The sequence below is a fragment of the Artemia franciscana genome, chromosome 2 (assembly GCF_032884065.1).
Source record: "Artemia franciscana chromosome 2, ASM3288406v1, whole genome shotgun sequence".
Lineage (NCBI taxonomy): Eukaryota > Metazoa > Arthropoda > Branchiopoda > Anostraca > Artemiidae > Artemia > Artemia franciscana.
Genome location: NC_088864.1, coordinates 8,150,691 through 8,172,612, shown reverse-complemented (window position 1 = coordinate 8,172,612; position 21,922 = coordinate 8,150,691). Strand labels below are relative to the sequence as shown.

The 21,922-nt window shown below is 35.7% G+C and overlaps 2 protein-coding genes across 3 annotated transcripts in view; both read left to right on the top strand.

Moving 5' to 3' along the window:
- Positions 1 to 21,922, top strand: part of LOC136037006 (ribosomal protein S6 kinase 2 beta-like) — an 884,370-nt gene that overhangs the window by 380,493 nt on the left and 481,955 nt on the right. The window lies entirely within an intron of this gene.
- The window catches only part of LOC136036976 (annulin-like), an 83,728-nt gene that overhangs the window by 27,482 nt on the left and 34,324 nt on the right, over positions 1 to 21,922 (top strand). Inside the window, exons 3-4 of the mRNA XM_065719377.1 lie at positions 9,241 to 9,373; positions 14,453 to 14,682. Of these exons, the coding sequence (XP_065575449.1) occupies positions 9,241 to 9,373; positions 14,453 to 14,682 (363 nt within the window). The remainder of the gene's footprint in view (positions 1 to 9,240; positions 9,374 to 14,452; positions 14,683 to 21,922) is intronic.

Sequence of the window (21,922 nt, the reverse complement as noted above, 5' to 3'; positions counted from 1 at the left end):
GGTTCTTTTGCTTGCTGAATCTGATGGTATAATTTTCACTAAGATTACTTTAATTTTAAGGGGTGTTTCTCCCTATTTCAAAAATCCAGCAAGTTTTCTCAGGTTCGTAACTTTTGATGGGTAACACTAAACTTAATGGAATCAGCACACTAAGCTGATTCTTTTGATGTATCTGTTGATATTAAAATTCCATTTTTTAGATTTTCGGCTACTATTGAGCCGAGTTGCTCCTTACTTATAGTTCGTTACCACGAAGTGTGTAGTTCATCAAAAAGAGCATGAGGGCAAACAGGAGTTACATATTCGATTACTGGGCATGCAAATGAGAGCAATATCCAATGGGATTTAGTACATTTAAGTACTTTAAGGAGCTATGGAGAGAAAAGTGGCACATGCATGTTTTAATATATCCCTAATCAGGAAATCTCATTTTAAGTCACAAAAGATAATGAAATTTTTTTTTTTTTTTGGGGGGGGGGGAGTATAGGCAAATAAACAAAGGGAAATGTTGAAGAAGTTAAATGTCAACATTACTACACTCTAAAAGGTTGGCAGTCATATCGTTGAGAATGACTTCTTCTGATAGCTGTTTCAAGATATCCATTGGGCCACTTCTAAATTTCTGAGACATGTCTCTAAGACAGTTAGATCATCAAAAATTTTTATCCATCGAAGAAATTGACACCAAGGCTGTTTAATATTGCAAAAAACAAAATTGGGCCTAAAGAGATTCCCAGGGGTACGTCCTTTTATATTGGAAGGGGATCAGAATATATATATATATATATATATATATATATATATATATATATATATATATATATATATATATATATATATATATATATATATATATATATATATATATATATTCGACTTGGCATATTACGACAATACACATACAGATATAACGACTTGGCTTCAATTAGAGAAGAAAGATGCATTTATTATAATTATCATTGTCTCAACTTACAATTCATAAAAAAAATGTTTTCTACTAACGTGTTTTGGTTGATGGAATCAAAACTTTGCACAAGTCTACAGCTAAAATATTGAGTCAGACAACAATATTAGGTTTTTATGTCCCTTGGTATCTACCAAGTTAAATTGGAAAAATTAGAGAAAATGAGGTATTTTTAACTTACGAACGGATGATCAGATCATAATAAAATTTGATGTTTGACAAGATATTGTGTCTCAGAGCTCTTATTTTAAATCCTGACCAGATCCGGTGACATTGGGGGAGTTAAGGGGAGGCCTAATTCTGAAAAATCAGAAAAATGAGGTATTTTTGACTTATGAAGGAGTGATTGGATCTTAATGAAATTTACATTTAGAAGGATCTCGTAACTCAGATCTCTTATTTTAAATCCCGACTGGATCCAGCATCATTGAGGGGGGGGGCTGGAAATCTTGGAAAACACTTAAAGCAGAGAGATCAGGATGAAACTTGGTGGGAAAAAGAAAGACAAGTCCAAAATACGTTACTGACATAACCGAACTAGATTCGCTCTCTTTAGTGGAATGGGGGGGGGGAGTAATTTGAAAAAAAGAAGAAAAAAATGAGGTATTTGTAACTTATGAACGGGTGATCAGATCTTAATGAAATTTGACATTTAGAAGGATGCTGTGCTTTAGAGCTCTTGTTTTAAATCCCAACCAGATCAGCTGACATTGGGCAGAGTTGGAGGGGGGAAACCGGAATTCTTGGAAAACGTGAAAATTGAGGTATCTTTATATTAAAAATGGGTGATTGGATCTTAATGAAATTTGATATATAGAAGGATTTTATGTCTCAGATGCTCCATTTTCAATTTGAATCGGATGCGGGGACATAGGGAGATGGATGGGGGAAACAGAAATCTTGGAAACCGAAAATCTTGGAAAACGCTTAGAGTGGAGAGACCGGGATGAAACTTGGTAAGAATAAGCACAAGTTATAGATACATGATTGACATAATCTAAATGGATCTGTTCTCTTTGGGGGAGCTGGGGGGTGTTACTTTGGAAAAGTTAGAAATATTGAGGTATTTTTATCTTAAGAACAAATGACCGGGTCTTAATAAGATTTGATATTTAGAAGGAACTCATGTCTCAGAGCTCTTATTTCAAATCCTGACCAGATTTGTTGACATTGGGGGGGGGACTTGGAGGGGGAAATTGGAAATCTTGGAAAACACTTAGAGTGGAGATATCGGGATGAGACTTGGTGGGTAGAATAAGCAAATGTCATAGATACGTGGTTGACGTAAACGTACTGGATCTGATATTTTTAGGGGATTTAGGGGGTGGGGTTCAAGGCTTTGGCGAGTTTGGTGCTTTTGGACGTGTTAGGACGGTCAAAACTGGTAGGTGTGTCAGGGAGCTGCACAAATTGACTTGATAAGGTTGTTTTTCCCGATTCGACCATCTGGGGAGATGAAGGGAGAGGAAAAAGTAGAAAAGTAATGTATTTTTAACTTACGAGTGGGTGATCAGATCTGAATGAATTTTGATATTTAGAAGGCCCTTGAGCTCTTATGTTAGATCCCAACCAGCAATAAGCCTCTGATTTTCCTTTTAAATCAATCTATTGATTCTTAGAATTTCGCTAGAGCTCATACCATATGAGATCTTGGCTCTTCCAGCCTCGTCACAAGTGTCATATGAGCTCTTAGCTCTTGTTCAAGTGTGCTACATGTTGTATCCATAAGGCGAGCATGAAAGATGGTGGATGAAGCTTCGAAATTGCCGACGTTCAAAATTTGGGATTGTCTCTACTTTTAGCCCCTTAGTTTAAAGCTTTCATACAATTTGGAGAAAACAGGAGTATGGGGTATGGGGTGGATACCATCAAAATCTTGCTTTTTGCCTTTCTTCTCACGGGAGTAACATAACGTAATTTTCAACAAAATGTTAAGTTACCGGTAGAGGTAATTTCTTTAAAAATATAACATAAATGCATAAATGCACGGAAGTATTATTAAAAAATACGAAGAGAAAAAATTCAGATTTTCAGAAAAATTTCAAATTTTGACAAAAATTTCCTTCGCCTGTAGGATGGCGTACGTGTCTATTTTAAGTATTATAGAACCTATATGACATTAATTGTACTCCTTTCATGTTTTTTTTTCTTTTGCACTTTTGTCCCAAAATCTTTTTCTATGTGTAAAATGTTCAGAAGCTGATGTGATTAGGTCCTTAAAAAGCAACAGGAAAAGTTGAAAAGGATAAATTTTTGCTTCGGAATTTAAAATGATTAAATCAGGCTTCATTTTGGAAAAAATAGGCTGCACCCCCAGTCCCCTAAAATGGCTTGACAAGCTTCTTAAATGATGAGAAATTATCTATTACAAAGCTAAGCATGAAATTTACTTGTCAAATTTTACCCAAATTAAGAAAAACTGAAAGAAGCACCAGTAAAACACACTAAAAGAAAAAAAGTAACAACCAAGGATGAATTTAAATTTTAAATTTAAGCCCTAACTGAAAATAAGACAGAAACAAAGTAAAACGCATTAAAAACCAATCAAACACTAAAAATTGTGAAATAAATAGGTATTTTTCAACTTTTTATTAAAAACGTCAAACAATTCCAGATTGTAAACGAACTAGAATCGGGATAAAATTTGATGGGGCGGCAATAAATAGCTGGAAGGGAGCCAGCTGTTGAAAAAGACTAAAAGGGGAAGTAAGACTAAAAGACTAAAAAGGGGAAGGGGAGTAAAGTTTAAATCAAAAGTAATTATTGGATATGAAGAATTATGTTTTCGCAGATTACTTTTTGAGTCAATAGTCATGAGAGACTTGAAATTATATGGAAAACTAGCTATTAAAATGGTTATACAATAGAAGACGTATGGATAAATTAAAGGTATAATCCTTTATTTATTAAGACTACCGCACTGCCCAAATACTTACTTACTTAAGACGAGACACAGGCAATTCAGCCCAACTAGACATCAAGAAGCTGCTGGACCAAATTCTTCCATTAGGTTCAGTCATCTGTGAGTGGTCAAAGAGATTTCAGCCACGCCTGGTCCTACTTCTGACCTTGCTTTTGGAATTCCCCAAGGTGTTCCACATCCTTTTTGACGACGTTAGCCAAGAATTCATCTGACCATCTGGTTTTTTATTCCATGATGAATCGGGGTCTGTTACTAGTATTTGGGGTGTCAGGGTTTTTTGGGCGCTTCATTACGTGATCTAGCCACTTGAGATATCTGTTCTTTATCATGGTGGAAAAGTCATGCTTTTGTCCACATGCTTTTGTCAGCTCTTGGTTGCTGATTCTTTGTGCCGGACGTATATTTCTAATAGCCCGTTGACATTTTTGGCCAAAAATGTCAAACTGAAGCTCTTCCTCCACCTTGAGGGGCCAGATCTCACAACCATATAACATAAATTTTCCACCAAGGTCGCTGGTTTCCTTGGCACGTTGCTAAGGGGACACCGGGAACACCGCAGCATAGTTTGATCTCTGTTGGTCCAATTTTTTCGTGATGTTTTGTGGGAATTCAGTTAACCGGTGGTTCCCCAGGTCTTTGGTCACCATAGTGTGTTAGCAAGCTTTGAACTGGATTTAGGCAGTTAGCAGGGGAGTTCACTATTCCACTGCTTTAAGGAGCACTTAGGGACATCTCTGTTGGAGGATGAAGACGGGGAGAGGATGTTTGTTCTCAGCCGCGTAGCCTACACTCGCCACATTAGCTAGGAATATGACCTGCCTCAAGATCCAACTTGTCTCCATTCAAATGTGAGCTGTTTGTCGATTGTGTGCGTGTATGTGCATGCATGTGAATTTTAAAGCTCATAAAGCCGTATATAAAAACAAAAAACATTGACACAAGTAAAGAAAAATATTCCTAATTATTGGGCTTTAATACTTTGAAGTAATATTACCTATTCCCTGTACACATCTAGGTGAGGCTAATCTAAAGATCTCCACCGAAGCTAATCATTACCACTATGAATAAATCAACTTGAAACTTTAAGAGCCAGCACGACTGCTGCTGCTAATGTAACTGCAATTACTACTGCTTTTGTCTGCGACTACTTTCAACTGTAACCAATTTTGACTTCGCCCCATACTATTGGCGACTGTGACTGCAGTTACTTACGAATTTGACTGCGAGTACTCACGACTTTGGTCGAAACTACTATCAACTGCAATCACGTCTATTTGCAACAAATTAAAAAAAATATTAAGAGAAATATTAGAATAAATGAAAACCCATTTTTGCATGCTGGTTTTCAAAAAGGTGTATAAGCAATATGTCAGGGACGGGAGAGGGAGCTCAATAACAGATTTCAGCGCATATTGAGATGGCTTTTGAAAAATAATTAGAGGGAAACAAGCCCCACTTTCACCTTCGCAATGCCAACACTACTCAAACACTACTCAACACTACTCAAAATTTCAAAAATGAAAAGGTTCAAAATATTTGTATGGTTTAATAGCTAGGCTTCTGGGAATGTCTTGACTCCCAGAGCCCCCTGGAGAATGGTTTTAAAGTATGCAATCTGTTGATAAAGGGCTGTATCATCGTGAAAGTGAAATGCTTTATCATGATTGTGCCCAAAAAGGCTAAGGTCATTGAAGTGAAACTTCAAGGAATGTTGAGCGTGATTTTGAGCCAAATCAACCATTTGCAAACAGACTATCAAAAAGGCGTATTTGCAGTAACTTCGGAATGGCTAACGGATAATAGCTTTGAAACTAAGTGGCCTGAGACCTTAAAGGCCACTACTACTACTACTTATGCTGCAGCCACAACTGAGACTAGTTGTGATTGTGAATGTGACTACTTCACTGCTTGTAACTGTAACTTCTGTATTTGCCATTACTTTCTGAAAATGTTGAGGGGGATTTTTGACAAAGTAAAAACCAACTAAATCCATACTTGTTGTCAAAAGAGCACATCATTAATAACTAAGGAAAGGATGAGAGTAATGAGTTTAAACTTTTAGGATATGCTAAAGGGGATACTTAAAGGTGAACGGAGGCCAAAGACTACTTTTTTCCTTTTTGGTGCCCGGAGGGCGAAAACCCCCCATCTAAATCGACGACAATTCTGAATAAGCCAGTTTGTCCAAAATAGTCAAAAAATCTAACAAACGTGCCCTCCGAGACTCTGCGCCCCCAAACCCCCGCGGAATGATCTCTAAAGTGTGCAATTTACCCATTGTTTAAAAACAAAGTTTATCATTGGAAAAGGAGGGATCGAGCCTGAGTTTTTCCAAAAAGAGTAAGGATATAATAATAATAATTATTAATTATAATAATAATAATTTATTTGTTACCCGCTTGTTTTGACAAATTAAGCGGAGTAAAAACATTAAGGAAAGAAAAACGAAATAACACAAACAATACAATTAATACAGTCTAATCAAAGGGTGGTAAGGGCCCAAGCGTTGACAGGCCTCAGCACCTAATCTAGCATAGAGTTTTTTATAAACGAAAATAATATCAGTGGCACAAAACTTTCTGATAATCTTCTGATTTCTATAAGAACGCAGCAGATACAATAAATATTTACAATAACGAAAATACATAACTCTTATGCCCTGCAAATCTTGATTATTAAACAACGGGCGCAAACCGGAAAGAAACAATATAGAATGATCGCAATATGTAGAATAAAGTCTGGATAAAGCCTTTCGTGAAAATCTGCCTCGGTTCGGGGCAAATTTCGCGTACCCTTTTTTAAGTTTACTTTTAATATCATTTAGCCCACAGGATCGAAAAGCCGATAAAGATGAACAAATACTAATACCAAGCCACCGAATCGAAGAAACGAGCTTAACTGAAAAATAACCACAATCATGATCACTACTTTGATGCTTAGAATTAAAAACTAAATATTCACATTTTTCAGTATTAAGTTTGAGGCCGATTTCCTCAAAAGACTTAGAAACAAGCTGGGTCGACTTAATTAGGCTAGATTTAGTGCGGCTGATCAAAAGTAAATCATCTGCATAGGCAATGTACGAAAAATTAGTTAGGCCTAAAAAACATGATGGATTAATACGTGGCAAAACAGAATAAAGACAAGCATTAAAAAGATAAGGGGATAAGACTCCTCCTTGCCTAAGACCAGAACGGATGGGGATATTACCAACGTAGGTGTCACCTGACTTGAGTCGAACATATGAATTAGCATACCAAAAACGAAGAGTTGATATAATAGACACATTTGCACCAAGTTGGATTAAAGAATACCAAAGAATACAAATTGAATCAAAAGCTTTTGAAACATCGAGTGCACAAAAATGAACCTCAAAACCATTTTTATGCGCTTCAAGTAATAGCGAAACTATAGCACGATGAGCATGTTGGCATCCTATATACGGCTTAAAGCCAAACTGATTAGACATATAATCTACATTAGACAGGAGATCAGGGAGCAAAACATATTCAAATACTTTACTGTAAAGTACAAGCAACCGTAATAGGCCTATACGAAGCGCAACTAGTTGGGTCCTTACCACGTTTCAAAATTGACGTAATGTTACCAACTAAAAAAGAATCAGGGACTAAAGAAGAGCATAAACACATCTGAAAAAGTAACTGCAAGTGATAACTAATTCCTCCGAATCGGTGTTGAGGTGAATATTGAACAAAAACTTCAGAGAGTCTTGATGGATATAGAGAACTGAATTAAAATGTCCAATGCGCCTTTAAGTTATCAAAAGGGCTCATCTGCTATACCTTAGGAACGGCTAAGTTATTTACTAGAAACTTTCAAGACTGCAACTACAACTTTAACTGCTTGAGATTACTACTAGGACTACTTGCAAGTAGGGCTACGACTGCTTGTGACTGTGAATATTTGCAAAGGCTACTGGGGACTACATATGACGCAAAATTTAATTACAGCCATTTGCGACTTTGATGCAATTGGAATTGTGATTACTTGCAATTACGACTACTAAGGACTGAAACTTCTTTCGATTGAGACTAGAACTAACGCTACTAGTGATAACGAATTTGACTAAGGGTTACTTTGATTACTTGTGCCTGCGACTATTTGTGATTGTAAGAACTTGCAGCCTCGACTATTTGCAACTATGCTTGTGGCTTCTCATGGCTACAAATAGTTTAGATTGCAACTACTTGCGACTGGGATAACTTCTGACTGTCAAATTCTGAATTTTTAATGTCTCACTCAGGTCCTACCTTTCCCTGACCAAGGGAGACTTTTTAGAGAAAGGCTTGGAGAAAGATCAATTTCAAATAGTCCCCACATCTTAAAGCCAAGGTCTAGGCCTTTTTACTACGTGAATAAGTGGCTTTTTTTTATATGATAAGATGCCATTGATTTGTAATTTGTATTTATAATCTCTTTATCATGAAGCAAATAAAGAAAAAGGAAACTATCATTTCAAATAAAGAAACATGAAAAATAATTACATATCCGAGACTTTCACGACCAGAAAAATATAGAATTTTAGATCAAACAGTGGTAACGAACTGTAGCAAGGAGCGACCCGGCTCAATAGTAAACGAAACTCTAAAAAACGGAATTTTGATGCTAAAAGATACATCAAAAGAATCGAGTTTTTATGCTGATTCTAAAATATAAGTTTCATCAAATTTAGTCTTTGTCATCAAAAGTTACGAGCCTGAGAAAATTTGCCTTATTTTAGAAAATAGGGGAAAACACCCCCTAAAAGTCATAGAATCTTAACGAAAATCACACCATCGTATTTGGCATATCAGAGAACCCTATAGCAAAAATTTCAAGCTCCTATCTACAAAAATGTACCGAAGAGCTACCGTGTTCTGATTTATTAGGTTTCGCTTCTCAGTATAGTTTTTCAGCTTGGGTATATCCGCGAACAAATACATCTCTCTATCCAACTTCCCGTCTTGGTAGTTGGGAGAGCTATTGAATTCTACTGCAGAATATCGGGGCTGATCCTGATGTCTTCCAGAAGGTTTTAGTCTCCAGGTGATAGATTATAACAGGTTCCTTTTTATCTAATTTCCAATCATTTTTTGAAATATGCCAGGAAATCTGGCTCTGCCTCTACGAAGAAATTCCCCTTTCCACGGAAAGATCATCAAGACAATTCAATTCCGGTGAAAATTCAACCCAGACAATTACCCTAAAAAAATTGGCTTTTTTCTAGATTTTGATGCAAGTGGGTAGCTTTGCTTAACTTGGTTTAAGTGTGTTTTAAATTTTACCTATATCCTAACATTTCCAACGTGAACAAATGGTTTTTTTTAAGTGATGATCATTTTAAACATTTCAGATAACTTCTAGTTCGGGGTGCATCGTTGGACCATGGGAAATTGAATTTGATACAAAACTAATTGGTTTTCACCAGAAATTGAACTTCAAGGCAGATAGACCATTCTTTATCATATTTAATCCATGGTGTCCAGGTAAATCTAATATTTTCTTATTTCATCAATTATGTTCACAGACTAAATATTGAGTCTGTAGAGTGGTTTTCACACTATATGCCTAATTTTTTAGGTTAGTTGGTTAAGTTATGTTTTTTGAGAATAACCCTTCCCACTTAAACAAGTCCTGTGATATTAGCCAAAGGTAAAACCATCAAATTTTTCTTGTAAACTCATCGCAATTATCAAAAGCAACTGTTTGAAGAAGGTAAATGAGATATGGGGATGTAAAATCAAGCTCTAATTAAGCCCTGAAAGGATTTCTATAAAAGTCTATCAATTTATTATCAAGACATGACTTTTGCACAACATAATATACGCTTACACAGCATTAAATCTGAAGTAGAGCCTGAAACTACTAAGTATTGCCTAAATTAAGGGCAAAGGTTACTTCTTAAGATATAGAGCATAATTTGAGGTCTAAAGGTATTCGAATTTGAAAGGTTTTATAGTGCATTGTGAAAAAACGTCGGAGCTGATATTCTAGTTCGTCGGAAACTAGGCCCATCTTTTTCCAAAAGTTCCACTAAATCCCCTAATACGTTAAACATTCATAAAAATAACGTTTTAGGGTTCAAATTAAATCAGAGTCTTTTCTATTTGACCTTAAAATACTATAATGAATGGCTAGTATTTGAGTATGAAAAAAAGAAAGGAAATAATTAAAAAAAAAATCAAATAGGTGAAAAAACGAGGATTTTGTCAGCCAGTACCAAAATATGAAAAACAAGCAAATATTTCGACTAAGACCTCCGCAAAGTCGTCCTCATTGCTAAAAAAAAATAAGAAAGAGGGAAAAGAAAAAAAGAAGAAACAACAACAAAATCTAACCTTCTTAAGTGAACTGTACGAGAGGAAAAAAGACACTGAATCAAACAACAAAAACCAACTTGAACTCAATGAAAGAGAAGTTACCAATTAAATTGAATAAGCATCCTTTGCCTTGCAACAGATTTCGCTTGTCTACAATTTCGGTTTTCACTAGGTTGTCTCAAACACACGTTGTCTCAAATTAGACTGGGCGAAAATATTCATAGAGTCTTTTAATATTAAATTGTTATAAATTGGGCTTAAGGAAATATCTCCCGTGTCTCTATTTATAGCCGAATTTATATTTATATGTTTTTTTTTCTCAATTGCCTCTTTAAAAGATTGCGGTAGGCCATTTACGGTAGATATTAAAATTGCTTCTTTGAAAAGAACTAAATGGTCAGGATTTTTGTATATATGCTGGGCCAGAGATGAATCAAAATTGTCATTTTTATTTTCAAATCTCAGGGACTTATCTATCGAAATTTTGTGCTCATGCATTCATTCCCCTAGTTGTTGATGGGTCCTGCCAGTGTAAAATTTTCCACATGAACACGGGACTCTACCTAGTATAGGGTCCGTTTTATCCTTTCCCGAGTTGAAAAAATGTTTTAAGAGTCCAAAGTCTTTTGGAGAGTCCACGGGCACTGTTTTGTCTCCTTTTTGGGCAAATTTTTAGATCGATTTCATAGAACAGTCTGCTTTGAATAGTTTCCCCTTAAAACACTCTTTTTAGACCTTAGATCCTCCTGAGCCTTCAATGGCGCATAGGGCGTCGACAAAGCCTCTCCATTCATCACGAACCTGTGCGGCTGTAGTGATATCTTCCCATTGTGGAGTGAGGGAAATGTTGGCCTCTTTTAGGTCCGGATCATACTGCCTCTGCAGTGTATGTTTTGGTCGGCCTCGTCTTCGTCTTCCTTCAGGCTGCCACTGATATACTCTTGAGGGCAGTTTGTCTTTAGGCATGCGTAGAACATGACCCAAATATGTCCATCTTCGTTTCTTCATAATTTTGGTCACTATGGGGTAGTTTGTTTTTAGTCGGATTTCCCTATTGGTAATTTTTCTGATGCCAACTGATTTTGAGGATCCTTCGAAGGCAAATGTTTCCGAATCCAAGGATACATTTCTCAAGTTGTTGGTTGAGTTTCCAGCATTCACTGGCATACATCAATATAGACAACACATTGCTGTTGAACAGGCGCAATTTTAAACGAAGTGAGTACTTGTTACTCTCCAAATTGGTGTTATTCTGTTGAAGGCACCTGATGCTTGTTCAATCCTTCTCTTGATTTCAAATGTTACATCGTCAATACTTTCTATCTAGCTTCCTAAGTATTAAAATTCTTGGATTTGTTCAACAGCTATTATTGGAGCATTGAAGAGCTAGGGGGAGCTCGATATGAACATACTTTTGATTTGTCGACGTTGATTGACAATCCGACCCCTCGGGGTTTTTCTGAGATTTCATCAAATAGCAGCTGTAATCGATCTTTGGCGTCTTCTAGCAGTACTATATCATCTGCAAAGTCAAGATCTGCAAGTTGCTTGCTGTTGACGTAGAATCCAAAGCCTGTAGACTGTCTGAGTACGTAATCCGTAACTATTGTAAATAAAAGTGGTGATAATACACATCCTTGCCTGACATTAGTCATGATTTTGAAGTATCTTGTAACTTCGTTTTTCTGTTCGAACACAGCATTGTGTTTATTTGTACAGGGCGATAACCAGTTCTACTATCTTGGGGTATATTCCATATTTTGAAGTTTTTCCATAAGATTTCTCGATCAACCGAGTCAAAGGCCTTTTCTAGGTCAATGGAAAGAAGATACAGCTTTTTATTCTATTCCTTTGAGTCTTCAGCCAGCATTCTCAATGTGAAAATTAGGCCTGCATATGATCTTCCAGGTCAGAAGCCGTGTTGTTCATCACGAAGATGTTGGCTCAGTTTCTGCTGTAGGCATTGTAGTATAATAATTGACATAAGTTTACTAGGTATCGACATTATGTTAATACCTCTCCAGTTGCCACAAACAAGCGCATCGTCTTTTTTGAAGATCTTAATAATGGTTCCTTTCGTCCAGTCACTGGGTAATTTCTGGTCGCGCCAAATCTGAGTTAGCAGCTCAATCTAAACTGTCATGCAGCCGCAGACTGAAGTTTTCAGCATCGCGGATGTAATGCCATCTACTCCTGGCATTGTTCCGTTCTTCAGCTTTCTGACGACGGCTATGATTTCTTCTGGAGACGGTGGTTCCTCATTTACATCAAGAATAATAAATGGAATGTCAGGAATTATATCTTGGTCATTTATTCTCGGTCTATTTAGTAGGTTCTCGAAGTGATTTGCCCACCTCTCGTCACTTCTTCAAAGGGTCTGTCAAAAGGACTCTATTCTCATCCTTTACTAGATTAGTCGTGTTAGGCTTGACTCCAATCATCTCGTTGGGTAGTCTATAGACAGTTTTCAAATCTCCCTTCTTTGCTGCCTCTTCTGCCAAAGCTGTTTTGTGTTGAATAAATTGCCTCTTGTCGGTCCGGGCACTCTTCTTCATTTGTATGTCTATTTCTCTATATGAGTCTTACACAACAATTAATTCACATGTGTCTGAGGTCGACAGAATGGAAAATTTGGCTGATTTTCTTGCATCAATTAGTTTCCAGGTTCGTTTGGAAATCCATCTTTCTTTCTTTTTCTTCTTATAGCCTAATTTCTCCTCTGCAACTTCTCTGTACATGGCTTTCAGTTTCTCCCATATACTTTCAACATAAGCACTAGGTTCTAATTCCGATTGCAGGGCTTCAAATCTAATTGAAAGTTCTAACTGGAAAATTCGTGTTGTTTCCTTGTCGTTCAGTTTCTCAATGTTGAAGGGTTTGTGTGTTGTCGGCTTATTGTTTTTATGTGTCACTTTTAACTTTAGGTGGATCTTGGCAACCATGAGGCTAGTGGTCTGATTGTGTATCAGCGCCTCTGTAGCTTCTCACATCGAGTAGGCTTTTCCGCCACTTGCGTGAGAAGAGGAGGTAATCAATCTGGTTGCACGTACTGCCATCTGGTGAAGTCCATGTATATTTGTGGATGGTCTTGTGTTGAAACACTGTACTATGACAAGGTCATTTTTCAGGGTTAAGTCAACAAGTAGCACTCCGTTTTCGTTCATGTCACCTATTCCATGTTGTCCCATGACTTCAGGACAGTAACTGTGACAAGATCTTGCTTTTGCATTGAGATCACCTACGACAAATGTGATATCGTGTCTGGGAATTTCTGCAACAACACTTTGTAGTGTTTCAAAAAGTTGTCTTTCTCTATTTCTTCCGCTTCGTTAGTTGGTGCTTAGCAGGCAACGATTGAGAGTTTCCCATGGACTGAAAAGATAAAAATTTAAAAGTTTTCGCAGGGAAATTTAAAAGAAGAAAGAAAGAAGGTAAAACAGCCACTCTTTTTCAGGAGAGAGTGGTGCTGTTCATGTATGTTTCTAGTTCCAGCATTTAAGTAAAAAACGGATTTGAACAAAAAAAGGTAAAGGAAATAAGAGATTAGTCTATTCCAGAAGGGATGATTGCCTCCTTCGTGAATATTAGTAGCAGGGGCTCTTATCATTTCACTTGATTACACGTATGCTTTTAAAAATTTTGTTTGTTGTTAATCCTTCTACACAGGGCTCAACCTAGAAAAAAATCTCAAAAAAAATGAGAGACTGTCGTTTATGGTCATATTTTTACATAAGCAAAGAGTTTAGATAGGGAAATGTCAATTATGTAATATGAAAGGGGAGAAAATTTTTACCGACCACAATTATTGATCCATAGCCTTGGAGAAAGTAAGTGACCTTTCTCAATTTGCTTTTTCGATCCAGAATTGGATATAAAGGAATGTCTTCATCGAAACAGCATGGAGGATTGTGCCCTTGGAGCTACTGATTTTTCTTAGAAATTGTTAGTTTCTATTTGGATTTGTTTTATCAATTTTTAAGGAGAAACTAAGGAAGGTTGCAATGTTATGCCTTTGGTTAATGATATATAAGGCTACACCTTAGTATTTTTGCTGACAGCAAAACAGTTTCAGGCTAACCCAGTTGAGAATCATATTTGGAACCATTTGTCTAATTTTTTTAAATTTAGAATTTTAGTCAAGCTGTCGGAAATTGATACAACTTCCGTTCATTTAAGCTTAATTTGGCGGTATAGCTCAATTGAAAATATATCTTATTGAAAAACACACTTTCATTTTTTTTAAAGATGATCCAGTTTTTGTTGAGGAAGAGGCTGATAGGAAAGAATATGTACTAGAAGAGTCGGGCCTTCTCTTTCGTGGCACTGCCAAGCATTTGCAAGCAGCTGTTTGGAATTATTCACAATTTGAAGATCCTGTTCTAGACGTTAGCATCTGGAGTTTGTGGAATATATCTAAACTCCTTCCCTTTCGGAGATCTGACCCTATTGCTGTTTCTAGGGCTATCAGTGCTGCAGTAAGTTTATTTTTCTTTTAACTTTAATATTTTTAGCTTATATTGGGGTTTTCTTCAATCCAGCCATTAATTGCTTTAGTTTCTTCTATTTGTGTATTCGATTGGTTTATCCTATGTTCCAAAATGTTAAGATCAAGAAACTACAATTCAGAGTTTATTGGGAAAACAGAAAATATTTTTCCCTTTTCTCCCTGCTAAAAAACAAATATATAAGAATACAAGAAAATGTTTTGAAGTAATTTATGGTAGCCTATTATCTTTTCAAATGTCAATTTCATTGGGTGATTTGTATTTGTTGGAGGGAAGGGGGAGAGTGCACTAAAGAACTTAACTGATCCTAATGTTTTAGGTTGTTAACTTTAATTTTCTTAAACTTCACAACTCTCACACAGGGCAACAAGGATGTTCCATGAAAATATTCACCAATTTTATAAAGCAAAGAAAATATTACAGCCCAAAAAAACGTAACTCCTAAACGTCTTGTTTAGAGTAAATTTAGACTTAAGAGTTCACATTTTAAAATTTCATAGAATATACATCATTAAATCGCCCAAGATTTAACAAACATGCCTTTTGGGCAAAATACAGTCCTGAGCACTACACAGCTTTAACTTAGAAAATTACTATCAGTCAGGAGCATTCAGAAAAACAGTAAAGCAACAAGCACAATGGTATAAGAAATAATAAACTACTGAAGAATCCCTCGCAAAAAGAAATTTCTTCATTTTAAATTTTAAGTATGGAAATGAAATGGATTTTTTATTTATTCTGGTATACCGTTTTCTGGTGTACCGTTTTTTAGCATATAGTAACCGTAGAGGTCTCAAGCTCTTAACTGCAAAAATGTATAACTTTGTATTTTTTTCCAGAAGAAAGATCAAGGATAATTGTTTTTTTTTCAGGGATGATCGTATCAACCCAGATGTCCTAAAATGTCGCGAAAGGGCTCATTCAAACGGATATTAATAGTTCTAGTTCCCTTTATAAGTGACCAAAAAAATTGGAGAGCAACTAGGCCCCCTTCCACGCTCAATTTTTCCCAAAGTCACTGGATCAAAATTTTGAGATTGCCATTTTGTTCAACATAGTCAAAAAATCTAATAACTATGTTTTTGAGACGACTCAATCCCCCACAATCCCCGGAGGAAAAGCTGCAAGATATGAACTTTGCCCATGGTTTACAAATAGTATTAGTTATTGAAAAGTATACATCCATTTTCAGGGGGGATTTTTTCTGGTGGGGGGTTAGGGAAAGAGAGTTATGTGGGAGGATATATCCATGGAGGAATTTTTTATGGGATAAAAGAATTTCCATGAAGAGGGCGCTGTATTTCCCAGCATCATTTAAAAAATAATAAGAAACTAGATTTACAAAAACTAAGTTTTTTCAACTGAAAGTAAAGAGCAACATTAAAACTTAGAACGAACAGACTTTATTACGTATACAAGGGGGTTCATCCTCTTGTCAATATATCCCTCTTTACGCTAAAGTATTTTCAGTATTTCAAAAGAGCTATTTATTATAATTAAACGGCTTTTGGGATTCAGAGGGCATTCTTAAAGAATTGGAACAAAATTAGAACTTAAGCGTAAAGAGTGAGGTATTGACGAGGGTACGAACCCTTCATATTACGTATATGAGGGAATTTCTTCCCCTTGTCAGTACCTCGCTCTTTACGTTTAAGTCAGAATATCGTTAAATAATGGCCGATACAAACAATAATTTGTTTGTGCTATTTTTCGGGCAATCTTAGCAGATAATATTACCTTAAGCAGCTTCTTAACTATGACTTTTATGTGATAATAAACCAAAGATACTGTGTGTTTTCGTTTTGGGGCTGTTATTAAATGCAAAAAAAAATCCCTACGGAAACATTAAAACTTAAAACTTAACATTAAAATTTGAAGGAACAACATTGAAATTTAAAACGAACAGAAATTAGTATGTATATGGGGGTTGCCCCATTCTCAGTACCTCACTTTTTACGCTTGTGTTCGACTTTTTGTTCCAATTATTTAAGAATGACTCCTGACACACAAGGACTGTTTAGTTAGAATAATAAGCTTTGTACAAATTCACAAACATTTTAACGTAAAGAGAGAGGTACTGAGGAGGGGACAACTTCCTCATATACGTAATAGCAACCAGAAGAAAAATATGAGAAAATTGTTCTTCAAACAGTCCGTTGTAACAAACTGTAAGTAAGGAGCGACCCGGCTCAGTAGTAACCGAAACTCTAAAAAAAACAGTTTAAAAAAGAGGTTTTGATACCAATAGATAAATTAAAAGAAGTGGCTTTTTATGTTGATTTCAAACATATAAATTTCATTAAATTTAGTACTACCCATCAAAATTTTCTTGATTTTAAAAAATGGGGCAGACACCCCAAAAGTCAAGTGATCTTAATCGAAAACCACATCATCAAAATTAGAGCATCAGAGAACCCTATCATCATCCTCATCAACGCCCTACTCTTTACGCTAAAGTTTGACTCTTTCTCTTAACTCTACTTTTTAAAACAGTAAAAAACTTTAGCGTAAAGAGCGGGGCGTTGATGAGGAAGCAGCCCCTTTCATATATGAAGTAATTTCTGTTCGTTTTAAGTTTTAATGTCGCTCCTTACTTTCAGTTAAAAAGAACTTGTTTTTTTTTATTTAATTTCTGAACGTTTTTGAATTAATGCATGTTTTGATTCTCTCCACCGAGGAATAATTAAAACGAAATTTGCATTCTTTTTTGCTAAATGGCTTTCTCATAATTTTGATCGAATGATTTTGAGAGCGGAGGAGGAAGCCTAGTCTCCCTCCGATTTTCTGGTTAATTACATAGGCAACTAGAACTTTTTATTTTTTACGAATCTTTTTATTAGTAAAAGATATACGTAACTTATAATTAGCTTATAAATTAGAATGAAAAAAGAACGGAGGAGGAAGCCTAGTTGCCCTCCGATTTTCTGGTTAATTAAATAGGCAACTAGAACTTTTAATTTTTTACGAATCTTTTTATTAGTAAAAGATATACGTAACTTATAAATTAGCTTACGAAAAGAACTTTTGCATTCTCATGTTTTTAATACACATGTGAGTGGGTTCGTCCCCTCGTCAGTACCTCGCTCTTTACACTAAACCTTAAATTTTGTCCCAATTCATTAAGAATGACCCCTGAATCACAAAAACCGTAGAATAAATAGTTAAAATTACTAAAAATACTTTAACGTAAAGAGCAAGGTATTAGGAGGAGGTGAGCCCCTTACATGGGTAATAATTTATGTTCGTTTTAAGTTTTAATGCTGCTCCTTACTTCCAGCTGAAAAAAACTTTTTCATATTTATTTTTTCATTGTTTTTCTTTTAAATAATGCTAGTAAATCCTGCGCTCCCTTCATGGAAATTTTCTTCCCCATGGCAAGTTCCTCGATGGAAAGTTCCCCCAGCATATCCCTCTCTTCTCAACCCCTCCACCCAACCAAAAACTCCTCCTGAAAACGCCTGTACACTTCCCAATAACCATTACTGTATGTAAGCACTCGTCAAAGTTTGCAACTTGTAGCCCCTCTCACGGGGACTGTGGGGGAGTAAGTCGTCCCCAGAGACATAGTTACAAGGTTTTTCAACTACGTTGAATAAAATGGCTATCTCAGAATTTTCATCTGATGACTTTGGGAAAATAATTAGCGTGGGAGGGGCCCTAGGTGCCCTCCAATTTTTTTGGTCACTTAAAAAGGACACTAGAACTTTTCATTTCCATTGGAATGAGCCCTCTCGCAACATTCTAGGACAACTAGGTCGATACGATCACCCTTGGGAAAAAGAAAAAACAAAACAAACAAATAAACACGCATCCGTGATCTGCCTTCTGGCAAAAAAAATACAAAATTCCACATTTTTGTAGATAGGAGCTTGAAACTTCTACAGTAGGGTTCTCTGATACACTGAATCTGATGGTGTGATTTTCGTTAAGATTCTATGACTTTTAGGGGGTGTTTCCCCCTATTTTCTAAAAGAACGCAAATTTTCTCAGGCTCGTAACTTTTGATGGGTAAGACTAAACTTGATGAAACTTATATATTTAAAATCAGCATTAAGCGATTTTTTTGTATGTAGCTATTGGTATCAAAATTCCGTTCTTTTGGACGTTTTGGTTACTATTGAGCCGGGTCGCTCCTTACTACAGTTCGTTACCACGAACTGTTTGATTACTTACCGCGAACTTTTTGGTATTACTGTACCAATCTTGCTTACAATTCACTGTTCATGAGAGAGAAGGAATTATTGATCTATAAAACTCTGAAGCCTACTAGTTCACGGGCTGTAAAAATCAAGGATGAAAAATTTCTTTCTGTAAAACATATGACAAAAGAGTAGTAAATTTCTTATTACATTTGCTCCTTAGTCTGTCATATGAGCTTGGCTAAATTGACCACTGAGTGGTTAATATTCGGCTTTAGCCGGAAAAATGGTGGTATATTTCTTGTTTAATCTGGATGTGTTGACCTAATCTTCGAGGAAAAGTGACAAATATATTATAGCTCTATTGAAAGCTAAAGTTCAGGCGATTCATTTAGATTGACTACCTGCGTATTTAATATAAATAACGAAGTAATTATTCATTCGTTGAGATAGTTTATAATATGCAACCATTCCTGCGTGATTCACCTTTGAATCAAACTACAATCAATCTTCTTTCTCGACTGAACCCAAAAATTATACTTAGGGTTGTTTAGACTCAACAATTAAGATACACCAATCTTCCTTTTTTATGTCCCGAGCTCTTCCTTGAAAATATATCTGTACTGGTCTCTGTTTACCCCCAGGAGGGTGGACAAAATGTTTACTTGCCCCAATGCCAAAGAAGACAAAAATGTATAAGTAGTACAAAATTGTGCAGCGTCTATTAAAATACCGTTTTTAGTCTTTGTCTCCCTCCCCTATAAATTTTTTTTATAGAGGATATCTATAATATTCCGTATCAATTTAAAAAAAAAACTGATACGGAAATACGTTCTAAGACCATACTGGCTATACATGACGAATGAAATCAAGAAAGGAAATAATAAATGAAAAGAAAAAGATAAATAGGCGAAAAAACGATTGCATGAACACAAAATTTCAATAGATAAGTTGCTGAGATTAGAAAATAAAAGTGATAACGTTGACTCAGCTCTGGTCAAGCATATATAGGAAAATCCTGACAATTTAGTTCTTTTTGAAGAGGCAGCTTTAATATCTACCGTAAATAGCCTACCACAATCTTTTAAAGAGGCAATTGGGCTAAAAAGAAATGTACAAACAGAAATTTGGCTATAAATAGAGACACGGGAGATATTTCTTTAAGCCCAATTTATAACAATTTAATATTAAAAGACTCTATCAATATTTTCACCAAGTCTAATCTAAGACAGTCTGTCCGTATATCTAATGAAAACCGAAATTATAGACGGGCAAAATCTGTTGCAAGGCAAAGAATACTTATTCAATCTAATCAGTAAATTCTCTTTCATTGATCTCTGTTTGTTTGTTTGTTTTTTTTTGTTGTTGTTGTTTTTTTAGTGTCTTTTCTCCTCTTGCAGAGTTCACTTCAGAAGGTTAGATTTTGTTGTTGTTTTTCAATTATTTTTTTCTCTTCTTCTTCTTTTTTTGAACCCTGAGGATGACGTCTTCATATTTTGCTACTGGCTGACAGAATCCTCATTTCTTTCACCTATTTGATATTTTTCTTTTCACTTATTATTTCCTTTCTTGGTTTCATACGTCAATTTGATACGGCCGCAAAAACATTTATCCTCGCCAACCTTGCTTCCAGATTGTCCTGTATTTATTTATTAATCCAACTAGTAATCCGTGAAATATTGTCAATATTTAAGCTGGGGTAAAAAAAAAAAAAAGTATCAACTTGTTCTAAGCGCTCTTGAGTCCTTTTTCCTTTACTATGCAAACTGTTGGATCCTGGGCTCTTTTTTATTTCTTTTCAAAGGGCTTTTATCTAACTTCAATGTTTTGTTAAAAGAAAACAGAAGGAAACAAATTTAGGTACCTGGTTTCCAACAAGCCATTTAATGCATACTCTCAGTTTAGCTTTATAAATGTATTAAATGAAAAAACAAGTTTTTTTTTAACTGCAAGTAAGGAGCGACATTAAAACTTAAGACGAACATAAATTATCCCGTATATGAAAGGGGTTGTTTCCTCCTCAACGCCTCGCTCTTTACGCTAATGTTTGACTCTTTCTAATAATTCTACTTTTTAAAATAATAAAGAACTTTAGCGGAAAGAGCTAGGCGTTGAGTAGGGGACATCCCGTTCCATATAGGGAATAATTTCTGTTCGTTTTAAGTTTTAATGTTGCTCCTTACTTGCAGTTGAAAAAAAAAGTTTTTTTTAATTTAATTTCTGAACGTTTTTGATTTTGGCTCACCGTAGGCTACATGATAAAATTAAAATGAAACTTGCATATTAATTTTTTTTGCTAAATGGCTATCTCATAGTTTTGATTGGACGATTTTGATAAAAAATGGAGTGGGGGAAGAGGCCTAGTTGCCCTCCTCTTTTTAGTTACTTAAAAGTGCAACTAGATTTATTTTACGAACTTTTTTGTTAGTAATAAACATACACACCTTACGGGTTAACTTACGTAACGAACTTCTATATTTGTGTATCTTTATTACGTATATGAGGGTTTTTGCCCCCTCGTCAATACCTTTCTCTTTACATTAAAGCTTGGATCTTGTTCCAAATCCTTGAGAATAACCCTGAATCACAAAGGCCGTAGAATAAATAGTTGAAATTACTAAAAATGCTTTAGCGTAAAAAGCAAAGTATTGTGGAAGAGACGAACCCCGTTATATACGTAATATTTTATATTCGTTTTAAGTTTTAATGCTGCTCATTACTTCCAGTTGAAAATTAAATTATTTATTTTTACATGTTTTTTTAAATAATGCTAGAAAATCCTTCGCCCCCTTCCTGGAAATTCTATTCCCTTGTGATAAATTCCTCCGTGGAAAGATCCTCCCAAGTAACCCCCTTCTCTCGATCCAAACCCACCCCAACGTGAAAAAATACCCCTCAAAACGTCTGTACACTTCATTAATAACCATTACAATACGTAAACAAAGTGAATTTGTGTCGGTCCCTGACATGTCTATCAATTTTCATTGTATTGCACGTTCAGAAGCACCAAACTCACCAAAGCACTGGAAATACCCCCTGATTCGCCCGAAGAGACTGGATCTGGTCCGGTT